Source organism: Leucopleurus acutus, assembly GCF_964270905.1.
Source record: "Leucopleurus acutus genome assembly, chromosome: 9".
Lineage (NCBI taxonomy): Eukaryota > Metazoa > Chordata > Mammalia > Artiodactyla > Delphinidae > Leucopleurus > Leucopleurus acutus.
Genome location: NC_139144.1, coordinates 102,393,196 through 102,409,861, shown reverse-complemented (window position 1 = coordinate 102,409,861; position 16,666 = coordinate 102,393,196). Strand labels below are relative to the sequence as shown.

General features: G+C 50.2%; 1 protein-coding gene across 2 annotated transcripts; it reads left to right on the top strand.

Moving 5' to 3' along the window:
* Positions 1 to 13,384: 13,384 nt before the first annotated feature.
* RARRES2 (retinoic acid receptor responder 2) lies at positions 13,385 to 16,642 on the top strand. 2 transcript variants are annotated; one of them, XM_082845974.1, is made up of 6 exons: positions 13,385 to 13,505; positions 14,430 to 14,627; positions 14,858 to 14,962; positions 15,919 to 16,014; positions 16,194 to 16,320; positions 16,523 to 16,642. In XM_082845974.1, the coding sequence occupies exons 2-5, from the start codon at positions 14,454 to 14,456 to the stop codon at positions 16,308 to 16,310; spliced, it is 492 nt and encodes a 163-aa protein (XP_082702100.1). In that variant the 5' UTR covers positions 13,385 to 13,505; positions 14,430 to 14,453; the 3' UTR covers positions 16,311 to 16,320; positions 16,523 to 16,642. The 2 variants fall into 2 exon arrangements, with proteins under 2 accessions (XP_082702100.1, XP_082702099.1); XM_082845973.1 differs by having other exon boundaries at positions 16,185 to 16,320.
* Positions 16,643 to 16,666: the final 24 nt, after the last annotated feature.

Sequence of the window (16,666 nt, the reverse complement as noted above, 5' to 3'; positions counted from 1 at the left end):
GCCTTCTGAGATGGCCCACACTCTGTGGAGTATGTTTCTCTCTAAATAAATCCACTTCTTACCTAAAAAATTAAAATAAAAAATTAAATCACTCATTAACCTTCCAAATGAACTTTAGAATTTCTTGTCAATATTTTAAAATGTTTCTTGACATAATTTTAAAAATCCACTTGAAGAGATTTAAGATTCATGTCCCTCCGTTGGTTCGGGTCTTATTTTACCTCTCACAGTCAAGTTTTCTTATTTGTAGGTTAAATAGTATAACTTTTGTACTTTTCCTATAATAAAAGTTACAAATACGAGAAAAACTTTGTCAGATACTTTGTCAGAGTTTTAAGGTTCAGAAAATATGGTAGACTGTATATTGTAGCATGTAGGTCAAGTTTGGTGGTTACAGAAGAATGGATTTTTCTATGAGTGCAATCAGAAGATATTTGAGTTTTTACCTAAATACTTAGTAATAATAGTTAATATTTAGGGAGTCCTTATTTTCTGTCAGACATGGTGATAAACTTTTCACATACGTATCTCATTTAATCCACTTAACAACCCTAGGAAACATACTCTTCTAGTGCTCATTTTACAAATCAAACAACTGAGACTCAGAGATGTTGAGAAATTTGCCCAACGCCACACAGCTGGATCATGGCTGATAGGAACCTGGCCTCACTTTTCACCACTAAAGTTGTGTGTCTGGGAAAAGCACCAAGTGCTGAGCCCAGCACAGAGTAATTGTGAAATGCCTCTTAGTTCATGGGTAAATGTGGCACATCAGTGCTCCTGGATATAATACACTCCGGCAAGAACCCTCCAGGGGAATTCCTTCACAGACACACAAAGTGCCTTCATCTGTCTGTCATCGGTCTCTCTGAGCAGAAAGGCTCTTCCCTTAAACAACGCCTTAACTACTCCCCAGTCCCCAGCCCCCACTAGAAGTGTCCTCATGCCCCGTTAGGAATTATCCACCTGCTGTACTTTGGTCTTTTGGCAAAGACAAAGGACACTAAGTATAGAACAACGGGGCCTTCACTCTGCAGAGAGAAAATGCAAAGGAGTGGTGAGGGATTCCTGAGCCTTTATGCCAGTCAGAAATTCTAGGCCTTGGTATTCAGGACTTCACCCCTCAGTATGCCTTAGAGAGGGATGTGGCGAGGGATGGCGCTGTGACCGGCCAAACGGTCAAATGGCCGAGCCCGATGCAGATTGCCTCAGCCTTGACGCGCCTGCAAGAAAAAGATAGGGCTGTACAGGGTCAGGGGCCCACTGGACAGAGACACTTGAGAGGGGCCCTGGGAGGGTCCCTCTTCCCCTCCAGCAGTGCCTGACACACACACACCCCCACTACCGGATTAGATGGCAAAGTAGGTGGGTTTGCCAGGGGATGAGGGGAACGATGTCTCCAGAAATCCTCTGTGAAGATGTTACTGAACCAAACTTGGGTCCACTCGCCTGCTCAAAAAACCCAAACTCCCCGCACCTCGGGGGCATGTGAAACTTTCCTGGCCGGGGATCAAACCCGCGCCCCCTGCAGTGGAAGCCCAGATTCTTAACCACCCGACTGCCAGCGAAGCATTTTTAGAGGCCAGGTGAGGGAGGGGACTCGCAGGGTGTGTGATCAGCTGTGGACGAGTCTCTGGTTGATGGTGGTTAACAGGACGGTGTCACAGGGGTTAACACGATCAATCCTCAGGCTCCAGGAGGTCTGGGAGCTACGTGCTCACGGTCATCAAGTAGTTAAATGCTTGCATTTGGTGGGGATTTTAGCATCTGTAAAGCAACTCAGGAAATGTGCATCAGATACTGTACTCTAGGTACTTCGGGGAGGAGCTAAAGCAGAGGATATGGGGGAGGGGTCTGTCCCGGGAAGGCCCCATAGGGTCCTGCTCGGTTCCGAAACACCCAGGTATTGGTTAGCAGCAGTCCTGTATCTACAAGAGGGAAAACTGCATCTATGTCACAGATAGCCTGTGCCTGTTCTCCCCACAGGACTCACTCATAGCACCAGCAAATATTTAATCAGTGCCCACCATCTGCTGTGCCAGCTGCTGGGCCTACCGCGAGCCCGACAGAAATGGTGCTGCTGTGTCTCCACAGTGTGGGAGGGTATTGAGAGGAGCTGGTTTAGCGACGGAGGTATCTCTTGGGTTAGCACTTCGTATGAAACAAAACCAAATGCTTGTTGCTAATTTCTGAATGGATGACTAGGGGAGTAAGAGAGAAGAGAGGAAATCTTCCCTCCAGTGGGAACCGCTGTATTACTCACTCCGGCTTCAGATGGCCTCCCCAAGGCGGGTTTGGAACCTCGCACAGAGTCATTCCCAGCGGTGGCGGACCGTGTGGGGAGGGGGCAGGAAGCACACGCACGCTGACCTCGGCGGGGCCACGTCTGCAGGGAGAGCCTCGCGCGGGTGCTGTCACCCGTAGGTGCTCACGCAGCCTCGACCCCGGGAGCCCTCCCAGCTGCCCGCCTGGAGAGAAAACCCGACTGTCCAAGGCCGGCACCATGGGTGAAAGGAGCCTCTTCAGGAAGAGATCAAAGTGCTCCTCCTTCTGCAGTCCCCAAAATGTCCTTAAATGCAGGAACGTGGCCTGCAGGACCCAGGCAAGAACAGGCACTGTAAAGAAGCCCTAGATGGAGATCAAATGTCATCCCCCCAACTCTGCTGCACAAGACACTTCTGTTGCATATCTAGTTCCAGGAGTCCGGGGTTGTTTTGTTCTTTTTGTGGTTTTTTTGCGGTACGCGGGCCTCTCACTGTTGCGGCCTCTCCTGTTGCGGAGCACAGGCTCCGGACGCGCAGGCTCAGCGGCCACGGCTCACGGGCCCAGCCGCTCCGCGGCACGTGGGATCTTCCCGAACCGGGGCACGAACCCGTGTCCCCTGCATCGGCAGGCGGACTCTCAACCACTGCGCCACCAGGGGAGTCCAGGAGTCCTTTTTTTTGTTTAGTTTTGCTTTTTTATAAATTTATTTATTTTATTTTTATTCATTTCTGGCTGCATTGGGTCTCCGTTGAGGTGCGCGGGCTTCTCATTGTGGTGGCTTCTCTTGTTGCGGAGCACGGACTCTAGGTGAGCGGGCTTCAGTAGTTGTGTCTCACGGGCTCAGTAGTTGTGGCTCACGGGCTTAGTTGCTCCGCAGCATGTGGGATCTTCCTGGACCAGGGCACGAACCGTGTCCCCTGCATTGGCAGGCAGATGGATTCTTAACCACTGCGCCACCAGGGAAGCCCCCAGGAGTCCGTTTTTTTGGAAAGGAAAAGAACATAGTGGGTCAAAAGGAAACCAGGTTTCCTGCAGCGAGAGCCTCTCCTGCCACCTGCTGCTCCTGGCCCCTTCTGGCCGCCCGGAGCCTGGCCTCCCGGACCATTTGATCCTTTTAAACAGAGATCAGGTTGCTCACTCCACATTTTGACGACATAGCAAAGGGCTGCCGCGGCCTCTAAGGTTCCGCCTGGTCTGACCGCCTGCCAGCCCCTCCGCGCAGCCACAGAAGCTCCATCCCACCGTAGGGCCTTTGGAGTTGCTGTTTCATCCGCCTGGGACGTCCTCCCTCCTGCTCTTTATAGGCGGCACTCCTTCACTTTGTTCAGATTTGGGCTGAAGTATCCTCTCCTCAAAACATGCGCCCCGATGACCTTCTCTCTCCTCCGTACTCCCACCCGGATGAGGAGGTCCCTGATGCCACTGGGACAAATTGCCCCAAACTCAGTGGCTTAAGATAACGCACATTTATTCTCTTACGGTTCTGGATGTCAGAAGCCCCAGATCAGTTTCACTGGGTGGACGTCAAAGTGTCAGCAAGGCCACGTTCCCTGCAGAGGCTCTAAAGGAGAAACTGTTGGCCTGTCTTTTCCAGCTTCTAGAGCTGACTGTGTGTACTCTGTGTCTCAGGGCTCCCTCCTCCGTCCTCAAAGCCAGGAGGGTAGCATCTTGCTTCAGTTATCACATCTGTCTCTGCTGTAGTCAGATCTCCCTCTGCCTTCCTCTTACGAGGACACCTCTGATTACACTTAGGGGCCACCCAGATAATCCAGGATAATTGTAAGGGAAGATGCAAGTTAAAACTAAGAAAAGTAAGTTTTAATTCTCCCTGGTACAAAAAGGGAAAAACTCTCCCCGCCCTTCCCTAAGAGCATTTTCTTTAGAAAACTTCTAATTGGAAGTTCTTTCTCTGCCCCTTTGAGGTGCATGTAAATCTTTTTAAAGCTCACTAAGCCTCTTGCCGGCTTTACAACCCAGGACTGCCTTTCTCGAGGACCTGGGAGCCATCTCTCCGAAATGCAAACATCAAGGGAACAGCGGCCAGTGTCCCCTGCCCGTGGGAGTGGGAGCCTAACTCTCCAGCAGCTCCGGGCTCGGGGCTGCAAACCTCCTCCCATCACCAGGATACAAGAAGTGGATGTTTCCTTTGCATAAAGGCAATTAGCTATCACGGGTGGCCTCCCCATTCCAGGCGAATTTAGGGTGAACTCTGTGTGACAAACGGTCAAGTCCTCTTACCCGAGGACTGGCTGTGCTTTCCCTGGAGAACACGTGCAGTGGGGTCGCATCTGCTGGGCTATAAAATAGGGTGAGGACTTCCCTGGTGGCGAAGTGGTTAAGAATCCGCCTGCCAATGCAGGGGACACGGGTTCGATCCCTGGTCCGGGAAGATCCCACATGCCACGGAGCAACTAAGCCCGTGCACCACAACTACTGAGCCTACACTCTAGGGCCCAGGAGCCACAACTACTGAAGCCCGCGCACCTAGAGCCCATGCTCCGCAACAAGAGAAGCCACCACAATGAGAAGCCCGTGCACCGCAACAAAGAGTAGCCCCTGCTCACTGCAACTAGAGAAAGCCCACACGCAACAACGAAGACCCAACGCAGCCAAAAAAAAAATTAGGGTGAAATTTCTTTCTGTCTTTGCCGTCTCTTAGTGCATTGCCTGTGACGTGCATCTCCTTCTGGCACAATGCTTATCCAATAATACAGCTGTTTTCTTTCTCTCCTACCGTTGTGCAGGGCTTTTCTGGGTAGGCAGGAGATTTTCTTTTCAATTTTATTTCCCCGACATAATCTCCCCATCTCAACATTCTTAGGTTAATCACATCTGCAGTCCTTTTTGCCATATAAAGGAACATTCACAGGTTCTAGGGATTAGGGCCTGAGCAGGGACTAAAGCCGGACAGGGATTAGAGCCATTATTCAGCCCACCATCCACTCCTACCCCATCACCTTCTAGTCTCCCTACTCAACTTCATTGCTCTTCATAAGTCTTATCCCCTACCTGAAATTATTTGGGTAGTTTTTGTCTAGTTACCCAGCACAATGTAAGCCACGTGAAGGCAGGGATTGAACTGTCTTTTGTAACCACCGCGTAGCCACAGCCCCTAGAAATGTGCCAGCCCCTGGCAGGAGCTCCGTGAGTGTTTGTGGACCAAATGGAAGAGGAAATACGAGTTCTTCATCCCATGGTGAAGCGAGCTGGATTAGACCACTCGGAGTTGCCGAAAGAGCAGTTCCAGCCAATTATCAGCCAGTGAACTTCAAACCTGCTCCCTCGGCTACTGCTTGTTAAGCGGGCGATGGAGTCGGACAGAACTTTTAGGGAGACAGAAAAAAACACTTTTTCTTACAGAAAAACTCCAGTCAGTATGTGAGTGAGGCAAAGAACAAGGAACCTGGGAGAAAACTTCAGTCCATAGCTCTCCCACTGGAAGGGCTCTGATTGTGGGCAGCAGTGCCTTGAACATATTCCTTTATCTCGAACATTATTGCAGAATAACTGGAGGGCAGGAATCCTTAGGGAACCTCTGGCTCTGAGGGGGACTGACACAGCCAGTCGCATGTTCAGCAGCGGGGAGGGTGCTCCGTGCTCGGGAGATCACGACTCCCACCCGCTAGGGGTTTGGTCTTAGGACCACACATCGCCAGGAGAAGCTGCCACAGATCACCTTGGTGTGTCAGCCGAGAGAGAAAGTACTCGCTGTCCCCTAGAAATCGACATTTTTACCCTTTCAAGGTCAAATCTCATCTATGTCTTTTGTACTCCAGACTGGCATCAGGCTGTCTCTCCTTCAACTAAATTCAAAAGATGGATTTAGAGGCCGGTGTGTATCCGTTCTTGGTTTAAAATCTACTAAAAGCCAAGCTTGATTTGGAAACACAAGACAATTCTAAACAAAATCTCTGTGAAGCCTGTGATTTAGCAGAAGCAGGTGTGTTTTCAAGGGTTTTGTTTCCTGTGAGTGCCATGTGCTGCTGTTTGTGAACTCCATCTGTACCTGTTCACCAAATAGCAAAAATGCTGCCTCTAACCTTAGCTCATTCCTACCCAGACTCCTCTTGGAAAAAACCACGCGAGGTAGTTGGAGGGATCAGAGTGTAAACCTGGCTTCAACCTGATGCCTTCTGATCGGCTCCAGGATCAAATCCGGGTCACAGTTAGATTTGGTGCCTCCGGAGTTGGCCAGGGAAGTCTCTGATGTTCTCAGAACTGGTTTGCCTTCGCTGTCTCAAAACATGAGAAGAGAGTTTCCCCTTACCAGGATTTCAGGTTTATTTTGGGGGTGTTATTAGAAATTAAAACAATATAGCATGTTTAACTACTGCACAGTAACATTCTATTAAGTTACTACATGCAACAAATAATATACCAAGTAAAATTCATTTTAAAAAAGAACACTTGAGGGCTTGCCTGGTGGCGCAGTGGTTGAGAGTCCGCCTGCCGATGTAGGGGACACGGGTTCGTGCCCTGGTCCGGGAAGATCCCACATGCTGCAGAGCGGCTGAGCCTGCGCGTCCGGAGCCTGTGCTCCGCAGCGGGAGAAGCCACAACAGTGAGAGGCCCGCGTACCGCAAAAAAAAAACAAACAAAAAAAACACTTGAAAAGTATTTAATTTCAGGGATTCCCTGGCGGTTCAGTGGTTAGGGCTCCGCGCTTCCACTGCCGGGGGCCCAGGTTCAATCCCTGGTCGGGGGAACTAAGATCCCACAAGCCACGCAGCGCGGCCAAAACACAAACAAAAAAACTGTTTAATTTCATAGTATCTAAACTACCCTGTGTGCCTTCCACTGGCTGAGATGCGGCTTATTATCCCTGCTGTGCTGTGGTTTAGGGTCATAACAAACATGCATATGATATATGAATACAAAACCACTGCAACAAATTGGCATGATTTATGGGTCAGATGGAGTTAAGAGAAGTTCTTAGGATTAAATCAGGGACCAAAAAGTGATGATAGGCTACCGCAAGTATGTAAGAAAAATAGTTCCACAGCCTTGTTATTTAAAAAAATAGGGAATTGTTAAGGGCAAAGACCTAGCTGGTGCTCACCATCGCCATCTAGTGGTAGATCATGGAGTGACGTCTAATGGGCTTCTTGGTATCTGTTGGACATTCAGCTTGATATTTGCCTTCAGACCACTCCGATTTAGGAAAATATTTTGCACTCATGAAGCGTCTTTTTAAATGTATTTGATAAAGGTGCAAGTTCCTTTTATTAGTTTTCTGAATTTCCTTTAAAGCCTCATCCTAATGGTATGTTGTTACATTAATGGTAAGGTGCATCCACTGATTAAAATCCAAGTTTCATTTCCGGCCACATTAAAACGTTAGCATCCTGATTTCTTATCCTTTCCTTGGAGCTAAATAAGATTCATATGTTTATTCTCAAGAAGGCAATTGTTAGTTTTTCAGCTTAGCACTAGCCATTGTTCTTTTGATCACAAAGCACCTGATTATCGTGTCACAAAAACTTGCCTCTTCTAATAATCAGGTTGAGTGCATGGCACCAAGTCTTAGGACGTGGACTCTGCTGGAGACCACAGGCTTTGCTCTGTAAAAGTGGAATCAGGTGAGCGCAATGGCCCAAATGAGAGCAGAAGGGCAAAGTCAAAGTCCCCAGGCTAATGATGGCTCTCAGCCCCCTGACCCCACTTGGCACCCAGAACACAACCAGCCTAGCACTACTCACAAGCAAAAGCTCACAGGACTCTTGGAAAAATTGGACGGCTACAAAGAAAAGACCTATGGATAATACCAACACTGGGGATCATTCAAACAATAACAAAAAATCAGGCTTACTACCCGATCACCCTACAGTGCAGCCCACCAGTGGACAGGGCCCCAGACTTTCCACGAAACTTTCAAGTGGGCATTTGAGGAATGCTTCCGACATGAAAGACCAAAACCATGAACTGAAATAAGGAGCAGATAGAACTTTTTAAAAGAAATCCCATAATTACAGCATGGTATTTTTAAATAGGAAAGAGCTTTTGACACTAAAAAACACTGAAATTTTAATTTAAAAGTTCAATAAAAGGTATGAAAGATAAGGTCAAGAATATCACATTACTAAAATCAGAAATGAAAGTGGAGACATTACTACTGATCCGACAGAAATAAAAAGTATTACGAGAGTACTACGAACAATTGTATGCCAACAAATTGGATAACAGATGAAATGGACAAATTTCTAGAAACATAAAACCTATCAAGAGTAAATCACAAAGAAATAGAAAATCTGAATAAACCTATAACTGGCAAGGAGATTGAGTCAGTAATCAAAAATATCCCAACGAAGAAAAGCCCAGGACCAGATGGCTTCACTGGTGAATTTTATCAAACATTTTAAAGAAGTAATATGAATTATTCTCAAACTTTTCCAAAATATTGAAGAGGAGGGAACACTTCTTAAATAATTCTATGAAGCCAGCATTGCCCTGATACCAAAGCCAGAAAAAAAAAAAAACCCTGCAAGAAAACTATAGACCAATATCCCTTATGAACATTGATGCAAAAGAAAAAACCTCAACAAAATATTAGCAAACAAAATTCAGCAGCTCTTAAAAGGATTATATACTATGACCAAGTGAGATTTATTCTTGGTACTTTCAAGATATTTCAACATATTAAAATCCACCAATTTAATAAACCACAATAACAGAATGAAGAAAAAAAATACATGGGGAATTACCAGGCGGTCCAATGGTTAGGACTCTGCGCTTTCACTGTGGAGGGCTCGGGTTCAATCCCTGGTCAGGGAACTAAGATCCCACAAGCCTTGCGTGCAGTGTGGCCAAAAAACAAACAAAAACAAACAAACAAAACAAAACCCACATGATCATCTCAACTGAAGCAGAAAAAGCACTTGACACAATTCAATACCCTTTCATGATAAAACCACTCAACAAACCAGTAATAGAGGGAAACTACCTCAACTTAATAAAAGCCATATTTGAGAAACCCATAGTGAACATCATACTCAAATGGCAAAAAACTGAAAGTTTTTCCTCTAAGATCAGGAACAAGGCACGGCTGTCTGTTTTTACCATTTCTATTCAACAAAGTACTGGAAGTTCTAGCCAGAGCAACTGGACAACAGAAGCAATAAACAGATAAGCTGAATGTCAAGAAAATTGAAAACCTTTGTGCATCAAAGTACACTATGAACAGAGTGAAAAAGCAACCCATAGAATGGGAGAGAGTATTTGCAAATCCTATATCTGATAGGAACTAACATCCAGAATATATAAAGAGCTCCTACAACTCAACAACAAACAAACAAACAAGTTAAAATATGGTCAAAGGAGTTTCATAGTGATTTCTCCAAAGAAGGTATACGAATGGCCAAAGAGCACAAAAGAGTAACCAAAAGGAACAGGAAGATTTGAAAAAGAAGCAAATAGAATGTCTAGAAAATTTTTAATGGAACCTAAAATTTAATAGAATGATTAAAAGCAGATTACACATAACTGAAGCAGAAATTAGTACACCTGGTAAATAATGAATGAAAGATTTAACCAGAATGCAGCACATAGAATAAAGAGATGAAAAATAAAAAAATACAGAAGGGATTAGGAGATAAGGAAGCTAGAGTGAGAGGGTCTAACAAGCATCTGATCAAAATTTCAGAAGGAAATATTAGGGAGAATGTGGGAAAGGAACTATAAGGCATAATTCAGAGAGTTCCCTGGTTTTTTGTTTTGTTTTGTTTTGTTTTGCGGTACGCAGGCCTCTCACTGTTGTGGCCTCTCCCGTTACTACGCGGGCCTCTCACTGTTGTGGCCTCTCCCGTTACGGAGCACAGGCTCCGGACACGCAGGCTCAGCGGCCATGGCTCACGGGCCCAGCCGCTCCGCGGCATGCGGTATCTTCCCGGACCGGGGCACGAACCCGTGTCCCCTACATCGGCAGGCGGACTCTCAACCACTGCGCCACCACAGAAGCCCTCCCAGGTTTTAAAAACAAGAGTGTGTGGAACTTCCCTGTGGTCCAGTGGTCAAGACTTCACCTTCCAATGCATGGGGCTGCTGGTTCGATCCTTGGTTGGGGAGCTAAGACTCCATATGCCTCACGGCCAAAAAAACCAAAACATAAAACAGAAGCAATATTGTAACAAATTCAATAAAGACTTTAAAAAATGGTCCACATCAAAAAATAAATAAAATAAATAAATAAAAAGAAGAATGTGAACTCAGAATTCTTTAGAGTAATTCTTCAGGCGGAAACCTGGAATTCCCTCCTGATACCCCTCTCCGTGGAGCCCACGTTTGGTCTATCATCAAACCCTTTTACTTCCCAGGCGCTCCACTTATCCGCCTGCTTTGCTCCATCTTCACCGCCCCCATTTCTGCCACGTTCATTGACAACTGCCTTTGTCTCCTACCGAGGGCGTCCTGCACCTGGACATGTCCCCTCTCGTCCACTCTCTACATACTTGCCAGGGTGAGTTTTCAAAAATGCTGTTTGTCTTGTGATTTTTAAACTTCTAAAAACGAATTTTACACTTTACGCAACAAATTACCCAGACGGTATGAAATTGTAAAAATACGAAGGGCATGCAGTTTCCTCACTTCCCTTTACTTCAGCCAGACAGTTCCTCTCCTCAGAGGCAACCGTTGCTACAAGTTTTTTGTTTTTCCTTCTAGAAATAGCCCACGCATTTATGAACATATATAGACACCATGGTTCATAATGAGCACTTGACATGTGGCCAGTGTGACTGAGGTGTTGGAATTTTCAAACAAGAGACCGATGTTTCCCACATTGCTTCATTCCACTGAATACTGAAAATATTTGGGCTCGCTTTTCTGAACGGACTCTGTGCAAGCGTCATGGACACAGTTGTTAAAATTGTTCGGTACTTAAGTGCAAATACTATGAAACATCAGCAGTTTAGGGGACTATTTAAAGGAGTAGGAGATCATGAATTTAAGAAGCTTTTCGTTGCCAACACTCATTGGTTGAGTCATGGAAGGGTTTTACTAAGGTTTACTGCACTGTTAACGCCAAGATTTTCTTTTTTTTTTTTTTTAACGCCAAGATTTTCTTGAAACAAAAAAGAATGTTAACCAAATATTCAGCAATCAAAGATTTTAAATGTCAGTGTAAATTTTCTCACCAATATCACACTACGTATGATCAAGGGACATCTGAAGCTCCAAAGAAAGGAAAAGTTCATTTGTGACCTGTCCAGACAAATATAAGAATTTCAGATTAAATCTTTTACGAATAGAGATCAATAATTATGACTTTGCATACTTTTCTCACATGAATCAATACGTAAAGGGTTTTAATTACAGTAGACAGCATGATGTAAAGTGGCTGCAAAATTTACAAGCAAAAATTGAAGAATAGTTTGTCGATTTGATACATTTATAGTTGCTTTTGAATTCACGCAATATTCTTTTGAATGTATGTCAATTATACTGAGTTGATACAAAAAGTAGTGAATGTACCTAACTCAGACAGGTGTAGTTTTGAAAGTGATATGCTTTTGCTTCAAGGTCGAATTGATTCTCTGAAAAAACATACACTGGTTTGTCTCTGTGGCAGCAAACATTAAAGGAAAATGTTTTGGGTACTCAGTTCGGTTATTGGAAAACTTTGCCAGAACGACTCGGATATGTGAATCTCCACTTTCAACTGTGATGCCGGGAATATCATTAACCACTACTAAGTAGCTAAGTGCTGTCACCGCTCCCCTGGGTTGGGACGTGTCACCTGGTGCTGAGCTCATGGATGTGCGTTAAGTAGCCCCTTCACATGTCCCCACCCGCGACTGCCCTGCAGTGCGGTTGCCCGCCCCTCACGTTCCTTTCACCCAAAGGGAACTTTGTCTCGCTGTGTGACCTACACTGTATTTGCACCCAGCCCCCAGCCTCCTTACTTGCCGGCTGCCACCAAGCTGCGCCAAGCCTCCCTTGCCCCCCCAGGCCTCATACGGCCCCTACCAAAGGCAGGAGACTTCTGTCCCAGCTTGTCCTCAGCTCAAAGTTTTCTCTGGTCACCCACCCCCAGGACGTCCCCCAGCACGAGGCCCTGGGCTGGGAAATGTGTTCTGCATGCCTATTGTCTCTCTAGCCCCCACCTCGGAAGCTCCTGGAGAACAAAGACCCCAGCTCTCATCTCTGCTTAATGATTGTCCACAGCTCACAGATGGGACTGAAATGTTGATGGTGGGATTTCAGCCACCAGAACTGGCTAACTGAAGCCAAGGATCTTTCTGGCGCCCCCAGAGCACACTGCAAAGGAAGGTTTCAGCTCCACGTGGAGAATCCTGGCAGGCGTACATAGGGAAGGGAAGAAAAAGTTGTGCCAAACACTGGGTCATCTGTCACTTTCCACTTTGCTCATTTAATCCTCAAAACAACCCCTAAAGGTAGGGTCTCTGACCCCCTCCTCACAGAGAAGGGAGCAGAAGTTCCAGGGATTTGGGCAGTTAAATGAGGTCCTCTCTGTGGGAGATCAGCCCTGGTGGCGGACACACCAAGTCCCAGAGCTTGTTCTTATTTGCTCAGGACCAGCAGGAGTTGGGACCCCTGTCTTCCCTGACTCCCCAACAGCCTTGTGAATCCCACCTCACCCTTCACCCACATGAGACGCTGCAGTCTGTCGCCACCATGGGTGGGACGTGATCCTTCACGACTGGACATGTTTGCTGGTGTTGGAGGTGGTCAGACACCAGAGTCACCTCTAAAGGAGACGCCTTCCCTCTCAGAGCGGCTTTAGGGCGTGGGAAGCAGGGGGAGGGATCAAATGACTCAAGGTCTCATGTGGTTTTGAGGATGTCTGTGTTTCTGGCAAGAATTTCCTGAAATCAGTGTCTCGGGGACGCGAGGGACTGGTCGCCCGGGAAGGGCCTAAGGAAAGGGCAGCCCTACCTGGGGGGCAGGGCAGTCCCACATCCCGCTGCGAAGCCTGGCCAGCCAAGCCCAGCCGAGAAGGCCAACAGCTGGGGCTCCTCTGCGGGGGCAGCGGGAGGAGAGGGGAGGGGAGGGTGGGTGGGATGGGGAGGGAAGTCCCGGGAGGGCGGGCGGTCCTAGCGGGGGGGAGGAGCCTCAGCTGCTGGGAGCTGGAGGGGCCCAGGAGGTGGGAGGGGAGGAGATGGGGGCCGACCCGAGAGACAGCGGAGAGGGTGCCGGGAATAGGCTGACAGCCTGGCCAGGAGTAGGCCTCGGCCGTGGCCTCGGGAGGGGAAGCGTAGGAGAGACCCCAAGGCGCAAGAAAGGAGGTGAGGGGGTGAGAATGGCAGGACAGCTGGACGGGAGGATGGGGCGGGCAAAGGGTACAGCTCCAAAGGGCAAGATTGGGCAACTTGTCTGTGGGCCGTCTCTTCAAGGCGAGACCCTGGTAGCTTTTCACTGCCGGGGTCTCAGTTTCCACATCTGTGGCTTTCTGGTCCCAAGAAGACTGTACAGGCAGAGTTCCCAGGGAGGGTCCAGCCCTCAGGAGACCCCAGTCATGGATTGCGGGAGGCGGGATCAGAGGGCTGGGAGAGAGCTGGTGGCGAAAGCTCCAGAAAAAACAGCTAGGGAGGGAGGGTCTGCTCTGGAAAGAAAGCCCTGGTGGGGCCGAGGCCCCCATTTCTGGGGTGGGGGGCTCGGAGGGCCAAGGGCACCGGGCCATTTCAGCACAGGGAGGGTTAAGCATCCTCCCACTTCCCACCCGCTCTGGGCCCCTCCCTCGTGTTTACGTCCTCCCCAAAATATTCAGCCTCCAGCTGGCCTCCATTCTGGGCCTGTCCCTCCCCACCTCCAGTAGGGGGGCGGGGGCCGCAGGCTGAGGGTCAGGGCCCGGGACCCCACAGAGCCAGCAGTCTGGGGACTGGGGTCAGAGAAGATGGGCCAGAAAAGCAGGGGAGGGCTGGAGGGGGCAACAGTGCTGCCCCCAAGGCTGGCCTGAGGACCACAGCCAACTCAGCACCTACCCAGGACAGGGCCAAAGCCGCCCTGAGCTGGACCTGGGAACAGTGGGGGCAGGGGAGGGGAGGGGAAGGGCCAGGGGAATACCAGGGGAATCTCTGCAAAGCGCCACTCCCTGTCCCTGCACCTCTGCCCAGAGCTCTACCAGATGTGGTCCCCAAGCCACAGGGCCCGGGAGTTGGTGGCTCCGCGGGCTGGCACATGAGCTGAGGATCCACACATACCCTTCGCAGGGTCAGGGTGACTAAGGTGAAGCCATGTGGCAGCTGTTGCTCCCGCTGGCCCTGTGGCCGGGCGTGATGGGCTTGGGCAGGGATGAGCTCACGGCGGCCCAGCACCTGGGCCTGCAGGTGGCCCTGGAGGAGTTCCACAAGCATCCGCCCGTGCAGTGGGCCTTCCGGGAGACCGGTGTGGACAGTGCCATGGACACGGTGAGCGGCACCCCAGGGAGGGGAGGGGGATGGTCGGCACGTTCCCAGGGAGGAGGTACAAAGGCGCTTGGGCCCCGCAGGCGCCCAGCTCTCCAGAGAAGGGCCGGCCAGCCCAGCCATCTCCTGGGACGTGCTGTCTCACGGTGGGGGGGAGGGAGGAGGGACAGGTCACATCCAGGAAGGGCGCTGCCTGCTCAGCTGACTGCTGGCCTTCCTCTGTCTGTGGGTAGCCCTTCCCGGCCGGGACCTTTGTGAGGCTGGAGTTTAAGCTCCAGCAGACGACCTGCCGGAAGAAGGACTGGAAGAAAGCGGAGTGCAAGGTCAAGCCCAGCGGGGTGAGTGAAGGCACGTGCATGTGATGGGGCACGCGCTCAGCGCAGGGGTGCGCGACTGGGGTTCAGGAGGAGATCCAGCGAGAAGCCTCAGGTTGGAGACCCCAGGGCGGGGCAGCCTCCCTGGCAGCTGACTTGCCTGTCTCGGCTGGTGGTTGTGATGGTTGCAGGTGGGCTGGGGGCCTGGACAGGCAGGAGGAGGGACGGCTGGGCTACCCCCGAGGACACATGCTCTTCAGAGTGGGTCCACCTTCCATGCCATCCAAGTTCCTCTCTCGGGCTTCGCGTCACCGGTGGAAGAAGGCCACGGTATGGGCTTTGGGCGGTCCCCACCCTAGGCCTGGTGAATGCCCCATTTCCTGTGTGTTTTCAAGTGGAGATGGCCCAGCCCAGGCTGATTCCTAACAGGGCTCGATTGTCATCAGCCACCTTGGGGGCAAAGTCACTGCCATGGGGGCGATCCTGGGGCCGGAACGCAACCATCTGGTGTCCAGTCTCAGCTCCGCCAACCACCAGCCCTGTTACTTCCCAGGTTCTCTGAAGGCCTCAGTTTCCTCCATCTGTTAAGGGAGGGACTGGATTATCCTAGTGGTTTTCTAGACTTTTATACCAGGACCATTGTGTTCAAATCTTACAAGAAAATACAAATAAATATAACAGATGACAGCAGAGCAGCTCAGGTGGAAGTCCAGGGGGGGAGAACCCACCTGGACGAGGAGTCCTACCTACACACACACACGCGCGTGCGCACACACACTCACTCAGGGTTCATAGAAAACTGCAGGATGGTTTGACTTCCGAAATTTCCCGGTCTGAGGGTGGGCTGAGCCTGGAACCCCCTGGCCTGCCAGGGGAACCCCCATTGTATGCTGCCCCCCAGCTCCCACTCTCACTCTCGGGGCCGCAGGCCTCCCCTCACTCACCAGTTTCCTCTCTGGGCTCTATGCGCCCCTCCCCAGAGAAAGCGGAAATGCCTGGCCTGCATCAAGCTGGACCCTGAAGATAAAGTCCTGGGCCGGATGGTCCACTGCCCCATAGAGACACAGGTTCAACGGGTAAGAGTGCGCGGAGGAGGGAGCAGAGGTTGGGGAGGGAGCTGGTGGACAGAAACTGGGCCTGTGGGAGAGGTCGGAGGCGGAAGCCTGCATGGAGGGGCGAGGAGGGCTCTGGGCCTGGGGGATGGGGGCGTGGAGGGGGCACGGCCTGAGCGGTGCCGCTGCCGAAGGAGCTGCAGGAGCTGCAGGAGCGCCAGGAGGCCCAGTGCAGCAGGGTGGAGCGTGCCGGCGAGGACCCTCACGGCCACTACTTCCCCGGGCAGTTCGCGTTCTTCAAAGCCTTGCCCCCCAGCTGAGGCCTGACTGGTAGGTGGCCCGCCAGGAAGGAGGGAGGAAGGACGAGGCGGAGGCCAGCCAGGTGGGGCAGGGATGGAGAGGAGGCTGAAGCTGCGGCTGGGCTGCGCTGCGGGAGGCAGGAGGAGAGGGGCCGGGAGCCTGAAGACAGCTGGGGCGGGGCCCAAACAGCCCCCGTCATACCCAGTCTTAGTTTCTCTTCCCTTCCCTCTAGAATTTCACCCGGCTTCCTGGAAGCAGCGTGAGGGAGGTTAACAAGTGAAAGCCTGCCCTCCCTTCTCTGCGCCCAGGGAGGACTGTCCCATTGTCCCTAATAAAAGTGCTCTAGAGCTGCGTTCTCTCCTCCCCTCGCATTCCT